Raw genomic sequence first — 17,084 nt, 5'->3', positions numbered from 1 at the left:
GAGGTTTGTGTTGGGTGCCCCACCTGCTGCTTAATGGTTGTCAAATTGGCTTCTCTAAGCCATTTCATGAGGAAAAAAAATGTAGTTTAACGTGAATGTCCTTAGTGTGAAAATAAAATCACCATACCATCCACTTTTTAACTTTATGATACTCAGCTGGCTACAGTAAAACTTTGTTTGTATGAACCTTTATATTTTATAGAAGACTTACTATTTCAGATTTTATTGGTACACGCAAATTCTCCTTAACCTGTTTTGGACATTGACCAAATGGTAATTGATGGATGTAAGAAATACATGCGAAGAACATGTGGAGATGTCTTAGACAATCTTACAGGAGACTGCTATCAGGTAATTATGTTTCCTTAGTAATGTACTTTTTTTTTAATGGTTTCTCTGTGTAGCCTTGGCTGTCCTGAACTCACTTTGTTGACCAGGCTGGCTCTTAACTCACATAGCTCCACCTTCCTTTGCCTCTGGAGTGCTAAGCTAAAGGTGTGCGCCACCACTCCCAGCATTGGTAAACATACTTTTAAGCTGACTGAAAATAGAGTCACATAAGTAGTCAGTTGGACCTGTACTTTTACTATAATTGGTTAAGAAGATAGTCTCTTTCTGTGAGTATAATGTTTATTCATATTTAGAGTAGACTGCACACAGATATGGGAAGAAGCTCCTAGTGTGGATTCTATCAGGTTATTTTATTTTGTTATTGAGGATTAAACTTGGCTGATCTATATGCTAGGCACACACTACCACTGAGTGATCCTTCAAACCCACATTAATCATGGTATAAAAGATGTCATGTATTTTTAAATGATGTGGCATATACCACCTTCTGTCGCTACCCTGAATAATGTCTTAAAGTTTTGGTCTTTCAGAGGGAATTCAGATTTTTAATTGGTAGGAGTAGTTGATTAAAGTTAGTTTCTGTCCTAAATTGTACTGTGCTTGAAAGTTGAGCAGCCACTCTGATGTGTAAGGATGCATATATTTAGTTGTCATAGACATGAGGCCTTGTTAGAGCAAGATGCCCAAGCAAGTACTTAATTGAACAGAATCTAAAATGTGCACCTCCAGATTTAGAATCAATTTGGATGACTACTATACTTTGGGATGTGCGTTATCTAGCACTTCTTTGTTCCCTAATTAAGGTATGTACATTTAAATTTGACTTTGTTGAATTCTATCCACCTTACACTGAGTTGTGATTGTTTTGTGGGCCAAAAGTTTACAATTAGCTTATCCTGTTGGATAGCTTTGAAAGGGAGGGTGGAAGTCAGCTCTGCAGAACGTTGGCTAAACTGTTTCATACTGAATTCGAAGTTACTATGGCTGACAAATAATGGACCAGGCCCCCTGCTTGCTGTACTTATTACTCCCACCATAACTAGTAGGTGCTTTTCTATTATATTGGGAAGATCTGAACCTTTGAGAGTTTAAAGGGAATTTATTCAAGGTTGTGGGGTACAGGGGGTATAGAATCCTGTTAGCCTGGATTTTGTTATGGATTTCTTGAAAAGATTAAGGAAAGATCAGGAGTACAAATCTAGAGCAGCTGTACAGTTTAGGTGTTAGTAGGCTATCTGACTCCCAGGGCACAGGTGATGAGCCAGGTGGTCAGATGTGAGCATCAAGGGTAAACGATTGTTTCTCATAGGGTTGTTCATGTGCACTGGGTACATATTAAAAGAATATGTGACTAGGTAGTGTTAAAGCCACCTGCAATAGGAATTTAGGGTAATAAGTCACATATTGCTTCTATTCAATGGCTCTTGAGGGTGGCAGTGTTTAATGTCTCAGAACAACCACCAGGGGGAGCTTGGATTTTTTTTTTCCTCCTTTGTTGCTGAGAGTTCTGAAGCTCTAGCAGCGTGAGAGTCTTGTCTGGGAGAAGACAGACCCACCTGAGCACTGTACCAAAGGCAAGGAAGCTTTTAAAATGTTGCTTTTAGAAAGGCCGAGGGTTTTTACCTATGTTTAAACAATTACTCAACTTAACATTTGTTTCAACAAACAAAAAACATTTGTTTTATAATGACAGTGATTTTAATACTGAACTGAAGGTACTATGCCAAGAAACCTAAGGATGGATTATTTAGGTATATGTATGCATTTTGTATATATATATATATATATATATATATATATATATATACAAAAATTATCAAGCAAACCAAGTTAAAATTAGCAACTTTTTTTGTTTTGTTGTTTTGTTTTGTTTCCAAGACAGGATATCTCTGTGTAGTCCTAGCTGTCCTGGACTCACTCTGTAGACCAGGCTGGCCTTGAATTCACAGAGATCCACCAACCTCTGCCTCCTAAGTGCTGGGATTAAAAGCATGTGTCACCACTGCCTAGCCTGACTAAGTTATGAATCATTCTGAATAATAATAATGTCCATAGGAGCTAGGAAGACAGCTCAGTTGGTAAAGTTCTTACTTGTGTAAACATGAACACCTGAGTTCAATCCCCAGAACCTACCACCAAATGCTGGGTGTGGGGTATATAATGGCATGTGATTGTAGTCTCAGCATATTGGAAAGTAGGGACAGATGGATCTCTAGGCCAGTCCACCCAGCCTTAATAGGAGTGCCTCAGGACAGTGAGAGACCCTCTCACAACTCAGTTTGACCTCAGGTTGACACTGCATGCATGCACATATAGACAAAGATACTGTAATTAGAGGGAACCCACCAAAACATAATAGAAAGTATCAGAAACTTAATAGTAAATGATAAGGTAAAAAATAAATTAAGTGGCAAAAAGTCATTTTACTGGAAGTAGGAACCAAATTATACATGTTATGTATCTGAGTTTGCCCTTATTTTTTGAAGCCACTAGTAGAGTAAGATAGAAAGATGGAAGTCAAAAATAATAACATAATTGTAGGAGATTGGTTAGAAAAAAATCCAAGAAATGTACCATGGTAAATTACTGGATTTTTGAGAAATTGGTTTAATGATTAGAGATTTGAGTGATTTAGGAAAGATTATTTTTTTTTTCTCTGCTAAATGCAGAATGCTTTGAAAGGAAATTCGGAGGTGTGTGACAGGAACTCATACTCAAATTAATCTGCTAAATGCTTCGAAATATACTTAGCAGGAGGTATTATGAGACTGATGTGAGCTATGTGAAGATTTTACTGAAAGACATGAAACGGAGTAGGTGGAGAGGTGTGGTTTATCTTTTGCATGGTAATAGCAGAACAGTTTCCATGGCTTCTCATTTAGCCTTCTAATTCTCATCAGAGCCCCGAGGGAGTGAGACCAACTGATGTTTTCAAAGTTGCTTTTATTAAAATGAATGTTTAAAAATAGCCAAGAGAACCTCAGAGAACAATCATTGTGGAGGGAGACTTTTTTTTTTGATTGCTAATTTATTGCAATCAAATAGGAAGTAAGACACAGAATATAGACGGATAAGAGAGGTGTCATAGGAACTTAAATTTGTGTTAAGTATGTATTCCTGCATGATCTGATATACATTTCATTTTACTTGGGTAAAGATTTAGTAGGCAATGCTGGCATACTGAGCCACTTACCTGCTTGAGAATTAAATCTAGCTAACCGTAGAAGATGGGGAGGCCTGGTGGCACTCAGAGGGAGGATAGCAGGCCACCAAGGAGAGACTTGATACCCTATGATCATACACAGGGGGAGGAGGTCCCCCTCAGGAACAGTTATAGGGGAGGGGAATAAGGGGAAAATGGAAGGGAGGGAAGAATGGGAGGATACAAGGGATGGGATAACCATTGAGATGTAATATGAATAAGTTAATAAAATATATTTAAAAAAGAAAGGTGAATTTCAGTAACTTAAGCCCTATATATAAAAACTAAGATATAAAGAAAAATTCTCTTTTGAATTGGGAAATGGGGTGGTGGTTAATATGACTGTACTTGTAAAGGACTGTTGAAGAGAAGAGCAAAACATTTGTAATGAGATGGAGTGATTTACTGTCTGTGATCAGAATGATGTGCATGGTTTAGATTTTAGTAAAGAAAACAGTTGTGTTGATTGTGAGAATGTCAAATGAACTTTTCCCGTGGTGCTGGTATCAAACACTAACCTTCACGCACATGCTTGGCAAGTACTGTACTGTGGACACAGGTGTGGATTATAGGCAGTTGAGGTTTTTTTTCTTTTTCTGAGACAAAATCTCATGAAGCACAGACTGGCCTCCAACTCTATGTAGCTGGGTATTCATATTTTCTCTGTCTTTTCCTATTATAACTTATGGACTGTATTAAGTTTTACAAAACAGTAGGACAATAAAAATTTCCCCAGTTATCAAACTCCATACTTAACTTCTTTTACTGTAGTCTTCCCTTTTCCTTCTTACCGGGAACTCAAAATCCAGGCTGACATTAAGGCAGTGGGGTGGCACTCTTTCTGCCTTAGCTTGCCAAAAGAGCTGGAATTAACAAGGGGTGTGCTACCACACCTGAGATTGTCCTCCTTTCTTATCAACAGTCTATGGGCAACCTATGTAAACCTTCTTAAATGAGACTGTGTCTCCATTAGTCAAATGAGGAGAGCAATAGCACATGTAGACTAATTACTCAAATGAGATAGGATATAAACATGTTAAACACGTAGTTTTTGCTATTAATAGACAGGGATACAGATCTCTTTGTTCATGGCTGGCCCTATGGATTTAAAACCTAGCTTGCATTTCCCCCATAAGTGTTTATGACCCCCATTTGTGTTGACTCATGCATCTGATGCTGTTCTCTGAAAGGTTCTCATAGAAGATTGTATTCCAGTACTGAAGAGGTACGCCAAAGAAGGGAGAGAATTTGATTATGTGATTAATGATTTGACAGCTGTCCCTATCTCTACATCTCCAGAAGAAGGTACCTTTTGTTTTGCATTTTGTGCATGTGTGTGTGTGTGTGTGTGTGTGTGTGTGTGTGTGTATGTGTTTGTACACATTCATGTATATATGTAGAGGCCAATGGTCAATATTGAATGTCTTTTTAAATTATATTCCACTTTAGTTTTTTTCTTTCTTTCTTTGTTCTTTATTTGGTTTTTTGTTTTTTCAAGACAGGGTCTCTCTGTGTAGCCTTGGCTGTCCTGGACTCACTTTGTAGACCAGGCTGGTCTCGAACTCACAGAGATCCGCCTGCTTCTGCCTCCCAAGTGCTGGGATTAAAGGCGTGCGCCGCTACCCCTGGCTCCACTTTAGTGTTTTGAGAAAGGGTTTCTTATTGAGCCTAGAACTTTAAATAAGTAGGTAATACTTTCTCTACTTGCCCATCACTGGGATTGCAGAGGCACATGCCACTACACCCAGCTTATATGTGGATGCTGGTGATCAAAATTAGATTCTCAGGTTTGCACTGTCTTAGTTTTGGGTCTTATTGCTGGGAAGAGACACCATGACCAAGGCAAGTCTTATAAAGGAAACATATACTTGGGGCTGGCTTACAGTTTCAGGGGTTTAGTCCATTATCATCATGGAGGGAAGCATGGCAGCATGCGGGCAGACATGGTGCTGGAGGAGCTAGAGTTCTATATATTGGTTCCCAGGCAGCAGAAGGGAACTGTGTGCCACACTGTGCATAGCTTGATCATAGAAGACTCAAAACCCATGTGCATAGTGAAACACTTCCTCCTAATAGTGCCACTTCCTGTGAGAGAAGAATTCAAACATATGAGTCTCTGGCAGCCATACGTACTCAAACCACCACAAGCCATCTTCTCAGCTCCTCTTCTTTTTTAAAAAATAGTTGAACTAGCACTGATGGTGGAAAGGTAGCTGGATTTTAACGTGGCTTTAATTTCTTTCTTGCTCCACACCAGGTGTGGTGGCGCATGCCTTTAATCCCAGCACTTGGGAGGCAGAGGCAGGCTGATTGCTGTGAGTTCGAGACCAGCCTGGTCTACAAAGAGAGTCCAGGACAGCCAGGGCTACACAGAGAAACCCGTCTCAAAAAATGAAAAAACCAAGCCCCGCCCCCACACAGAAAGAAAACACACCTTATACCTCGAAATGTTTAAGAGTTTGTTCTTAAACTAAATGTGAGCAGCTATTGTCGGGGAACATGGATTCAGGTTAGTAATATGTCCCAGTGTGATGACAGTCTTAGGTTTTTCTAGTTGTAGAACAAAAGAAAGTCACAAATCATGGTGGCAACATTAGTTGGTCTACAGCAATGCAGGGCAAACTCTGCTGTAGAATTTGGGAACTGTCTGAAGACAGTCTTACTTTTGGCATTGGTTAAGACAAGTGTGTTGTGTTAATACATATGCAAAAGGGTCTCATGGAATATTCTCAAGGATGTTAGATCTGCCACAAGTAGGCCATGAATGGCTATTAAGGAGGCTACAGGCTGGGGTGGTGGCGCACTCCTTTAATCCCAGCACTTGAGAGGCAGAGGCAGAGGCAGATGTGGATCTCTGTGAGTTCAAGGGCCAGCCTGGTCTACAGAGCAGGTTCCAGGACAGCCAGAACGGTTACACAGAGAAACTCTGTTTCAAAACAAAACAAGAACAAAAACAAACGAAGGAGGCTGCAACATTCTGTCTCTCCACATCTACGAAGTGTCTCAGCCTCTCAGGGAATATTGCTTATGTCCTCTCTAAAGCAGCTTTCCTTTAGACTTTGAGCTCTGCCTTTGTATTCAGTCTTTGTTCTTTATCTGAGAGGGGTACTGGGGACGGAAGCCAGGATCTGCATATGAACAAGCTTTCCACCACTGGCCTACACTTCCAGACCCCTATGTTAAAACTTTATTGGTGATGTGAGAACTGTTCTAACTGTTCTAAATAGATGTGCACTTGATTTTGACCTTGGTGTTTGTGTTGGCATGTGCACAAACCAGCTCTATGATTGCACATTATTGTTCATGAACAAACTTTCAATCTCATGCTTCTTTAGATATGTTTGTATTTTATTCTTATTTTTTTCAGTTAGAGTCTCGTGTCTTACAGGGTAAGTACATGGGTCAACCCTACTATGTAGCCAAAGATGATCTTCAACTCCTGACCCTCTTGACTCCCCCTCCAAAGTGAATATTTGATACATGCAAACCATATTTATGAAACTTAATATTTTCCACATCCAGATTCCACATGGGAGTTTCTCAGACTGATTCTCGACCTGTCAATGAAGGTTCTGAAACAGGATGGGAAGTACTTCACACAGGTAGACCGCTTAGTCCCCACCCTGTGACTATCAATATGAATTAATATTTGTATATTTGAATGCATGTTTTGGAAATTTACGTATGTCAAGAGAACAAAAATCTTGATTTATTTGTTAAAGCATTAAGTTTCTGTGTAGCTAATCTGTCATCTCTTGAGAGTGCATTTGAGAGTGTCCTGATTTTGTTGGGCCTAGCTGTAGTATATGATTACACCAGCAGGGGGAGACACAGACCGTGTTTCCCCTGCCTACTTTCTCCCTGACCCTTTAGGTGGCGCATCTCTAGGGAAAAGCCAGTCTAGCAGCACACCTTTCACAAGCAGCTTTGCCTGTAGTGTGAGCAGCAGACACCAGATAGAAGCAAATCGTTGTTCTGTAGGTTTTTTTCATCCTTTATTATATAAGTGCGTTTTGGTATCTGTATAAAATAGCTAGATACACCGAGAATATTATATTGCTTCCCAAAAAGTAACGAAAGGCAACTAATTATTAATCAATCACCAGCCTCAATACTTCGTACAAAAGTTAATTAATTAATAACTAAGTTCAGCACTTGTACTCTGGTCTCTTAATTCTTCTGTGTTTACTGGAGAATATTCCTCATCTACCACACACTAACTTTAACCCTCTTCTTTTTACTGACATACGTCTATTATTTTAATTATGTACCACCATGAGCAGAATTCTGCTTTCTCTCCTGTGTCTGTAATCCCTATCACCCAAAAAGACTTCACCTGTGACCAATTTTACATTATACTGATTTCTCAGTAGTCCATTTCATTAAAATGGGTGTTTTAATTTTGCTAAATAGTATATGCTACTTTTATTTAAAGGCTTAATTTTATTTATGTGTATGTGTTTCTGTGGGCATATGCATGTGAGCGCAGCTGCCTGCAGAGGCCAGAGATTTCCGATTTCCTGGTGCTATAGTTACCGGTGGTTATGAGATCCCTAAATTGGGTGCTAGGAACTGAGCTCTGTTCCCCTGCAAGAGCAGCAAGTGCTTTAACTGCTGAGCCATCTTTACAGCCTCGGCACGTTTTAATGTAAATGTTTTTATTAAATCATAATATAATTACTCATTCTTCCATTCCCTTTCCTTCAACTCCTCTCATGTACCCCTTGCTTTCTCTCAAGTTCATGGTCTCTTTCTTTGTTGTTAGATATATATGTACCTACACACAGATATACATATACTTACACACAGACACACAGACACACAGACACACACACACACACACACACACACACACACACACACACACACACACACACGTTTTTAGAGCTGACCATTTGGTATTGGATAGCCAATTGCTGTGCTCTTCCCTATGCATGACTATTTCTCCTGTGTTCAGCATTTCTTAGTTGCCTGTAGTTCTTTGTTTAGAGGTGGTACCCCTGAGATCTCTCCCTTCCATGTCATCATGCCTACTAGTGTCATCTTAATTCAGACTTTGCTTCAGCAGCCATATCATGGAGGTATCACGGTCTAGCTTCCCTAGCATTTCTTTTTTTTTTTTTTTGTTTTGTTTTGTTTTTGTTTTTCAAGACAGGGTTTCTCTTTGTAGCCTTGGTTGTCCTGGACTTCCTTTGTAGAGCAGGCTGGCCTCGAACTCAAAGCAATCTACCTGCCTCTGCCTCCTGAGTGCTGGGATTAAAGGCGTGCGCCACCATGTCCAGCTTCTCCCCCCTCCCAATTTTCCCCCCTAGCATTTCAAGGAGATAAAATGTTACAACAGATTTCTTGTTTCTCTGCTCCTAAAATTGTTTGCACTGTGTGTGTGTGTGTGTTGTTCCCTAAGCCTCAGGTTCAAAAACTCTGCTGTAGCTGCATCAGCTAGGATAGTGTAAACTTTTAACTTGAATTGATTTTTTTTACTGATTTATATTTATACTGATATATAAAAATGATTATTCGCAGAATTACCATGTGGTGTTTACCTATGCGTATACATTGTCTAATGTTTAATTGGGTGAAGCACATGTATCCTCTTAAATGTACATCATGTGTTTGTGGAGAAAACACGAAACTTCTTTCTTCCAACATTTTGAAGTGTACAGTATACATATAATCATTAGCTTTAGTCACCCTATACTATATAATTGCATGGCAGAATTTATTACTGTTACTTAGTATCTGTTGATGAACTACCTTTAAAATTTGTCAGTATATTTACACATCCCGAACAGGTAGAGGTCTTGCTTCTTTCTCCAGAGGGAGCACTTACCTGCAGACTCTAGTCTGCTCTTGCTATTTCATGGGACCTGAGAATAATTCTGGAGAGAACTTAGAATACCCGAGACACCTAAAGCTCCAGCTTTTCCTGTTTTCCTCCTCTTCCCACTGCATCCAAAGCCTGTGTGCACATGTTAGCTTAAAGCAGGGTCTACACACAGTACACCAAATGTTGCTGCCTGTTCTGTTTGTTGTGTACTCTTCTTTGTATATAGATATATATATGCAGGTTGATTGGGAACAGAGAAAAGGCAGAGGGAAAGAGAGAGAAGCATGTGAAGAGAGATGAGGAAGAAGAAGAGGAAGAGAAGAAGGGGGGAGAAGAGAATAGAAGCATAGAGAAGGAGACAGAGAGTGCTTCTTTGTTGCTGGTGTGGCCTCATGGTCTGTGCTGTCTAAGATGTGATCTGTTTGGCTCTTTATAGAGGAAGTTTGCAGACTTCTGTTTTATGTAGGATGTTTATGGTGAAACCTGCTCAAACAATGCTTTGTACTATAAAAGCAATGCAGATTCAGTAAGTTGTGCTTTTGGGAGCAGATTTACCGTACCCCACAGCCTCCACATCCCCAAAGCCAGAAGAAGGTCTCATGCAATTTAATTGAAAAAACATGAGGCTCTAGGCTCTTATAACCAAATAGAGACTTGTCAGAACTTAACATGGCTTGGGTCTGGAACTCTCACTAGGGGTGGTGAAAAAACAATGGAAAGAAACAACAGGGCACCTCTGTGTGGAAAAGCTGTGGCCAGGTATGCTGCAAGGGGACTTAAGTATAGATCCTCTGTGAACCAGTCAGTTTGGTGAAATGTGGCATTAGAAAGTAGGATGGGCCAGGTGGTGGCGCAGGTGCACGCCTTTAATCCCAGCACTGGGGAGACAGAGGCAGGTGGATCGCTGTAAATTTGAAGCCAGCCTAGACCAGGATAGCCAAAACTACACAGAGAAAAAAAAGAAGAAGAAGAAGGAGAAAAATAAAAAAGGAAGACAGAAAGTGGGATGGTTTTATTTTTTGTTTGTTGTGGAGGTCTGGTGCCTTGGTGTGGGAAACTAATAGAAATGTTCGGTGATTATACAGCATGAGCAAATGCAAATGACTCAAACTTCAGCAACTTGCTTTTGTTAACTGTACCTTTTTTAAACTCCCGGATCACAAGTCAAATAATTCTTTGCCAACAATTACTCAAAAGACATCACTGTATATATTTTATTCTCCCATTTGCTACAATTGAAGATACAAAGTGATACCATTTCATGATAACCTGGGATTGTGTCTTGTGTTTGCTGGCCATATGTGTCACTGAAATTCACATAGACTAAGGTGCATAAATAAGTCTTGCAGGAAACCAGTTACTCTACACATCCATCCATTTATTATTTATTGTATTCACATATGTATGTATGTATGTATGTATGTATGTATGTATGTACGTACATACGTATGTACGTACATATGTGGTGAAAACCTATAACCTTAGTCTCTGGCTATGTTTTTTTTTTCATTGTCCAGTGATGAGCTCAGGTGATAACTCTTGATTCTTGCCTCTCCTCTTCTGCCCTTGGCTGGAATGTGTAACAGAAAAATGGAGAAGGCTAAATGATTGGATGAGGATGTTATGCGGTGATTTGCAAAAACTAAATGTTCCTACCAACATACTGCTTGTGTCTGTCACAGTGGCAACTTTCTAGCATCACTTGAATCACTCTAGAGCCTTGAAGGTAGCCTTATTATCATTCCACAAAACCTGGGAATACACATTTTAGAGAATAGAAATAAGGCCCTAGAACTAGACTACCTACCTTCTGTCTCCAATTAAAGGCTCAGAGGCAGGTGGATCAATGTGAGTTCGAGGCCAGCCTGGTCTACAAAGCAAGTCTAGGACAGCCAAGGCCACACAGAGAAACCCTGTCTCAAAAAACAAAACAATACAAAAAAACAGTCTGTTGGCTACATACAAAAAGAGTATGCAACACACATGGAAGCTATAGTAAAAATGGTAGCAAATTCCTGACCGCTCCAATAATCTTGAACTGTTCATTATCAGTACCCGTTATACATCTATAATCCTCACTAAAATTTACTGCTATCTGGAAGTAATCCATTATTAGCATCATTTGAAAATTTTCTTGGTTTATTTTTATTTTAAATTTTAAGTTATGTCTGTGCGAGTGTAGGTGCCTATGGAGTCCAAAAGAGGGTGTTAGTTAGATTCCCTGGCGTGGCATTAAAAGCGTTTGTGAACTCCCTGACATGAGTGTGGGAAACTGAATTCTCAGGTCTTCCATGCTCCCAGTATGTGCTCTTAACCACTGACTTGTTTCTCCAGCCCCTTTAGTGTCAGTTTTTCTTCTTAGTTAATTTTTTTTTTTAAGTCGTGGGTACTGGCATAGGCCTTCAACCCCAGCACTCTGGAAGCAGAAGTGAGCTGATCTCTCTTGAGTCTGAGGCTGACGCTTGGTCTATGTAGGGAGGCCCAGGACAGCCAGGGCTACACAGAGAGAGCCTGTCTCATAAAACAAAACAAAAACTGTAAAGCATTTATGTGTATATGTACATGTGAGTGCAAGTACCTTCTAAAGCCAATGAGGTCAGATCTCCTGGAGCTGGATATATTGTGGTTGTGAGCTGCCCTTCATGAAAGCTGGAATCTGAACTCAGGCCCTGTGCAAGAGCAGTAAGTATTCTTAAGCACGAAGCTATCTTTTCTGCCCTTTAGTGCCAATTCTCAAAAAAAAATTGTACGTTCTGTAGTTCACATAAGTGTGATTTGTTTTCACTATTTAGTTTTGCTTTTAAAAAGGACTTGTTGCCAGGCTATGGTGGTGCACACCTTTAATCCCAGCACTTGGGAGGCAGAGACAGGCAGATCACTGTAAGTTTGAGACCAATCTGGTCTACAAAGCGAGTCCAGGACAGCCAAGGCTACACAGAGAAACCCTGTCTCAAACAAACAAACAAACAAACAAACAAAATTTGTTAATTTTCATTATGTGTGTGTTGGTGTGTGGGTATGTGTATATGAATGCAGGTAACCTGGTGTAGTAGAGGTGTTAGGTCACCCTGCAGTTGTAGTTAACAGAAAAATTTGAGTTGTTCAACATGGGTACTGAGAACTACACATGGGTCCTCCAGAAGAGCAGTGAGTGCTGTTTTTTTTTCTTTCTTTTTTTCTCTTTCTTTCTTTTTCTTTTCTTTCTTTCTTTCTTTTGTTTTTTTTTTTCTTTTTTTTTGTTTGTTTTTCGAGACAGGGTTTCTTTGTGTAACAGCCCTGGCTGTCCTGGACTCGCTTTGTAGGCCAGGCTGGCCCCAAACTCACAGAGATCCTCTTGCCTCTGCTGCCTATGTAGTGCTGGGTTTAAAGGCATGCGCCCCCACACCCAACTGCAGTGAGTGTTCTTAAGTTATTTGTATTAGCCCTACCTCCCAACTTTTTGCGGGGAGGGGGACAGTCTCACTATTCACAGTTGGCTGGCCTGGAACTGGCTGCATGGAACAGGTTAGCCTTTAGCTCACAGAGATCCACCTGTCTCTGCTTCCTGAGTGCTTGGATTTAAGGCACATGCCACCACAGCCACCTAGTTTTGCATACTTTTGAACCTAATAAGAAAGTATTTACACTACAAAATAATGGAAACTGATATAAAGTTAAAAAAATATTAACATTACAAGAGTATATAAACTAAAAAAGCAATTTTTATTTAAGACTAATATGAAACAAGGTGAATTTTCTAGAAACTAAGTTGCTGAATTAATGGGTCATTATTTCTTTGCTGTTAGATTTTGTTTTGGAATGCTCATGTATCTTTCTTAAAAGGAAAAAAAAATTCTATTTCTGTAGACAGGAAAGTGAAATTTATCACGTTCCTTTTTTTGGGGTAGGTATCTATTTGTGGAGTTTCTTCTTTGCCTTTTTCTTTTGAAAAACTGCTTCTTGACAATGTTGGGAAAGAAGAAATTGAAACCTTCCAGTTTATGTACCACATCCTCAGTAAGGAGGCCCGACCCTCCCATATGTCCTCTATAAACCCACAGCAGGGCATCAGTTTGAAGAGGGCAGACAACCATTCAGCTGTACACCTTGGTGGCATTTCCATTCTATATAGCTTCCCCAGTGGTGAGGTGTTCTAAAAACAACTGCACTGTGTTTTCTATTTACGAATTGTAAATTACATGTGTGGTGTTTATATGCTCTCATGGTGAACTTGATGTTGAAACCAAATTATATGCTGGTGAAGGGCACTGGCTAAATTCCACTGCAGGACCCTAGATGATGGGTTATTAAACAGGCTGGCAGTGAAGGATGACGTTGTGCTAAGTGAGTGTGCTAAGTTAAAACCACCAAGGCTGTCTCTTGGAATAGCTCTAACCACCTATTCATGGCTGGCTGACTGGCTACTTCATTTTAAAAGGCTGTTCTCAGATGTCCTGACATCATAGGCTGCCTTTCTGAACAGTTTTCATCTCACATTGTTCCTTGCTGTTTGGAAGCAAATGAATGGTGTGCGTTCCCATCTTACACATGCTCACAACTGAGGCTTTTTCTTATCACATGTGTCCTGAACAAACTCGTGTTGTCTTATTCCTTAAAAATTTGTCGGGGGGTGGGGGGCGGGACTGGAGAGATGGCTCAGTGGTTAAGAGCACCACCTGCTTTTCAAAGGTCCTGAGTTCAATTCCCAGCAACCACATGGTGGCTCACAACCATCTATAATGAGATCTGATGCCTTCTTCTGGCCTATAAGCAGACAACACTGTATACTTAATAAATACATCTATTAAAAAATTGTCAGAGGGCTAATGTGATGGCTCAGTGGATAAAATAGCTTGCAGTAGAAGCCTAACAACCTGAGTTTGATTCCCAAAAGCCTTGTAAATAGGTAGAGGGAGAGAACTGATTCCACAAAGTTGTCCTCAGACTGCCACATTGATGCCATAACACATGCATACACCATGCCTACACACAATAATAAACTTTAAAAAAAAACAGAATTTGAGGAAAGGATGAGGGTGAGTACAGTTCTGTGTTGGGACTTGGCCTTTTAGAAGGGATGTAGTTTAAGTCAGCATGGGAAGTAGGAATATTCTCATTTTGCTATTTTAGTTTCAACACAGTTGTGACCATTACTGGCAAAAATTTACTTTGAGTGGGTTATGTGGATGAATCTGCTAAATTGCGTGGTGTGGATACAATGAACTGTGTCACTAATGAGAAATTGGCCTCACTGCTTTCTATTGCTTCATACTTCAATAATTTGAAATAGCTCCATAAATGAGGTAGAAAGAAACTGAACTAATGAGTCCATAAATAGAATTCATTGCAACTTGTGGAAGTATAGAGGCCTTGTCTCATTTTTTAAATGATGAACTTTTATCTCAAGCTCCAATTGTTCTTTTTATTAGAGACCTTCAAATGAGTATGACTTAGAAATCCTTTTGTTTGCTTTTCTCTCTGATTTAGGGGAACTGTGTCAATTTGACTGAAGCCCTGTCGCTCTATGAAGAACAGCTGGGGCGCCTGTATTGTCCTGTGGAATTCTCAAAAGAGATTGTCTGTGTCCCTTCATACTTGGAATTGTATCCTTTGACCGTGACATTATGTGCTGCCTTTTCAGACCATTTAAGTACATCGCATGTTGCCATTATCAATCCCAACAACAAACAGAATTAGCTCTTTAGTGTATAACCCTGAGTCTCAAACTTAACTGGGACTCCTCCTGGGATCTTGGCACGGGGAAAAAGGCTTTATTTTTGGATCTTAGAAACTAGGGAAGTCCCTTGTCATAGCTTCCCAGGGGACTTTAATTATTAAGTCCCACTTATATAAACAGAAATAATGGTTGTCAAAGGCGCATCACCTGGGAACTAGTTATGTAAATTCTTTGATCATCACCCTTTCCAATCAAAAATGTAGAGATGGTGTCCAATGACCTGTTTCCTCACTCCTCTAGGGGACTGATGTGTACCTGAAACTTGAGAGACAGTTCGGATTCCCAGAAACCCACATTATTGCTTACTGGGCCACGTATAATTTCAGCATATCAAAGAGGAAATGGTGTGTGTGGGGGTCCGTCATTGTAAGCTGGCTAGCAAGACTAGCCATATCTGTGATAAACTATGGTCGGCAGTCATCCGCTTCCATAGCACAAGCTGAATCTAGGTCTCCATGATGGCAGTTTCTTTCGTGTCAGGGAGCTTCTAGTCCTGGTCCTGGCTCCTTCTAGCTTGATATGATATGAGACAAGAACTGCCTAAGTCCTCTGCCCAAAGAGCGGCGTATTCTACTTGCTGGACAGCCATAGCCTTCAATGGCTCTTTGAGATTTAACATCTCTTCCGTCTACACTGCTCCCATGTCCATTTAAGAATGTTCTTTTTCATGCTTGGAGGTTTGAGGAATAGGGATAATGTGAAAGAAGGTTTCTGAGTCTTAGATTCCCTTTTCTTTCTGTTCTTCTACTCTTCCAACTTTTATTGCCTTTTTTTTTTTGCCTTTTTCATTTACTCCATCCTTCTGTTTTCTTTTTTTTTTTTCCCCTTCATACTGACTCTTCAGACTTTTGGGAGACCTTCGGAGGAGAAATAATAGCGTTATCTGAGAGAACTGAGTGCATTCCTTAAGGCTTTGTACACTCAAGCCCCTTTCAGATGTCCCAAGTGGTGGATTTCCCATACTACAAAGTGGTCTTTTAAAAAAGCTTTTGTGTTGTCCCCACAGTGTTCTACCTAATCCCACAAATCTCTGTCCATCTTTCAATTTGTAGGCCTACATAGACATGCTAAGTGGTACTGTTCCTGCTTGAATGGCCTTCCTTATTCCTTGACTCCCTGTTCAGGTGGGTATTTTACACTGTTTGGAAGAAAGCTAAGCCTTAAAGATGAGCATCCCCTGAATGACATGTGCTGCAAGCCACCTTCCTGACCTCCATATGCCGTATATGCCATCAAATGAGTTAGGCAACTGTTCATGAATACCTTCAAGTGATTTTCGTTTTTAATTAATTATTTTTAATTTAAAAAAAACCAATGGGAAAATGTATATTTTGATGAGCTAGGGTGTTGTTCATTTATAAAAGTCAGCCGAAGGACAATTAGCCCAGCAAAGACTGCGGAATGCACTGACCCCCTAGAATGTGATTTTAGTATCTTTTTCCTCTGTATAGGGTTTGGGGTTTAGTTTTGGTTTCAGTAGATCTTTAATGTGGACATGTGGAGGAATGAACATCACTGTTTTCTTCTGGAGAGAAGTTCTGGAGTGTTTCTCCCCCTCACCCCCAAATTGACTTAGAGATTAAAATTTGGTGCTTTAAAAGTAAAAAAAAAAAAAAAGTGATTAGCAGTGCTTCAATTAAAATTACAAAAGAGACCTTTCATGTGTTGTTGTCACTTTATTTCAGCCCATTTTTCTCTTTCTTTCCTCTCATGGCCTAGAGCAAAGTTTAGTTCTGTAACTGCACTCATGTCACAATGCCTTTGTAAATGGCCTTGGAGCCTTTGTGAGTTGTGGTAGTGAGTTTATCACAGTGGTGAATGATTCACAGTCTATTATTATATATTTGCCACCTCTGCATTATCAGGTTGACCTGAGGATAGCAGATTTTGCCTCACAGAAAAGTTGAAAGTCAAAAGATTATTTGTGTTACTACTCTCACTGATGAATTAGATGTAAATATAAAGTTCTTTGGGGTAGGATGTGCAGG

The 17,084-nt window shown here is 39.9% G+C and overlaps 1 protein-coding gene across 1 annotated transcript in view; it reads left to right on the top strand.

The window, feature by feature from the left end:
• The window catches only part of SMS (spermine synthase), a 52,640-nt gene extending 35,890 nt beyond the window's left edge, over window positions 1-16,750 (top strand). Inside the window, exons 7-11 of the mRNA XM_084791135.1 lie at window positions 264-351; window positions 4,744-4,858; window positions 7,076-7,155; window positions 14,847-14,962; window positions 16,221-16,750. Of these exons, the coding sequence (XP_084647261.1) occupies window positions 264-351; window positions 4,744-4,858; window positions 7,076-7,155; window positions 14,847-14,962; window positions 16,221-16,260 (439 nt within the window). The 3' untranslated portion in view covers window positions 16,261-16,750. The remainder of the gene's footprint in view (window positions 1-263; window positions 352-4,743; window positions 4,859-7,075; window positions 7,156-14,846; window positions 14,963-16,220) is intronic.
• Window positions 16,751-17,084: the final 334 nt, after the last annotated feature.

Source organism: Acomys minous, assembly GCF_964271855.1.
Source record: "Acomys minous genome assembly, chromosome: 7".
Lineage (NCBI taxonomy): Eukaryota > Metazoa > Chordata > Mammalia > Rodentia > Muridae > Acomys > Acomys minous.
The sequence above is the reverse complement of the archived record's forward strand: the minus strand, read 5'-3'. Positions and strand labels throughout refer to the sequence as shown.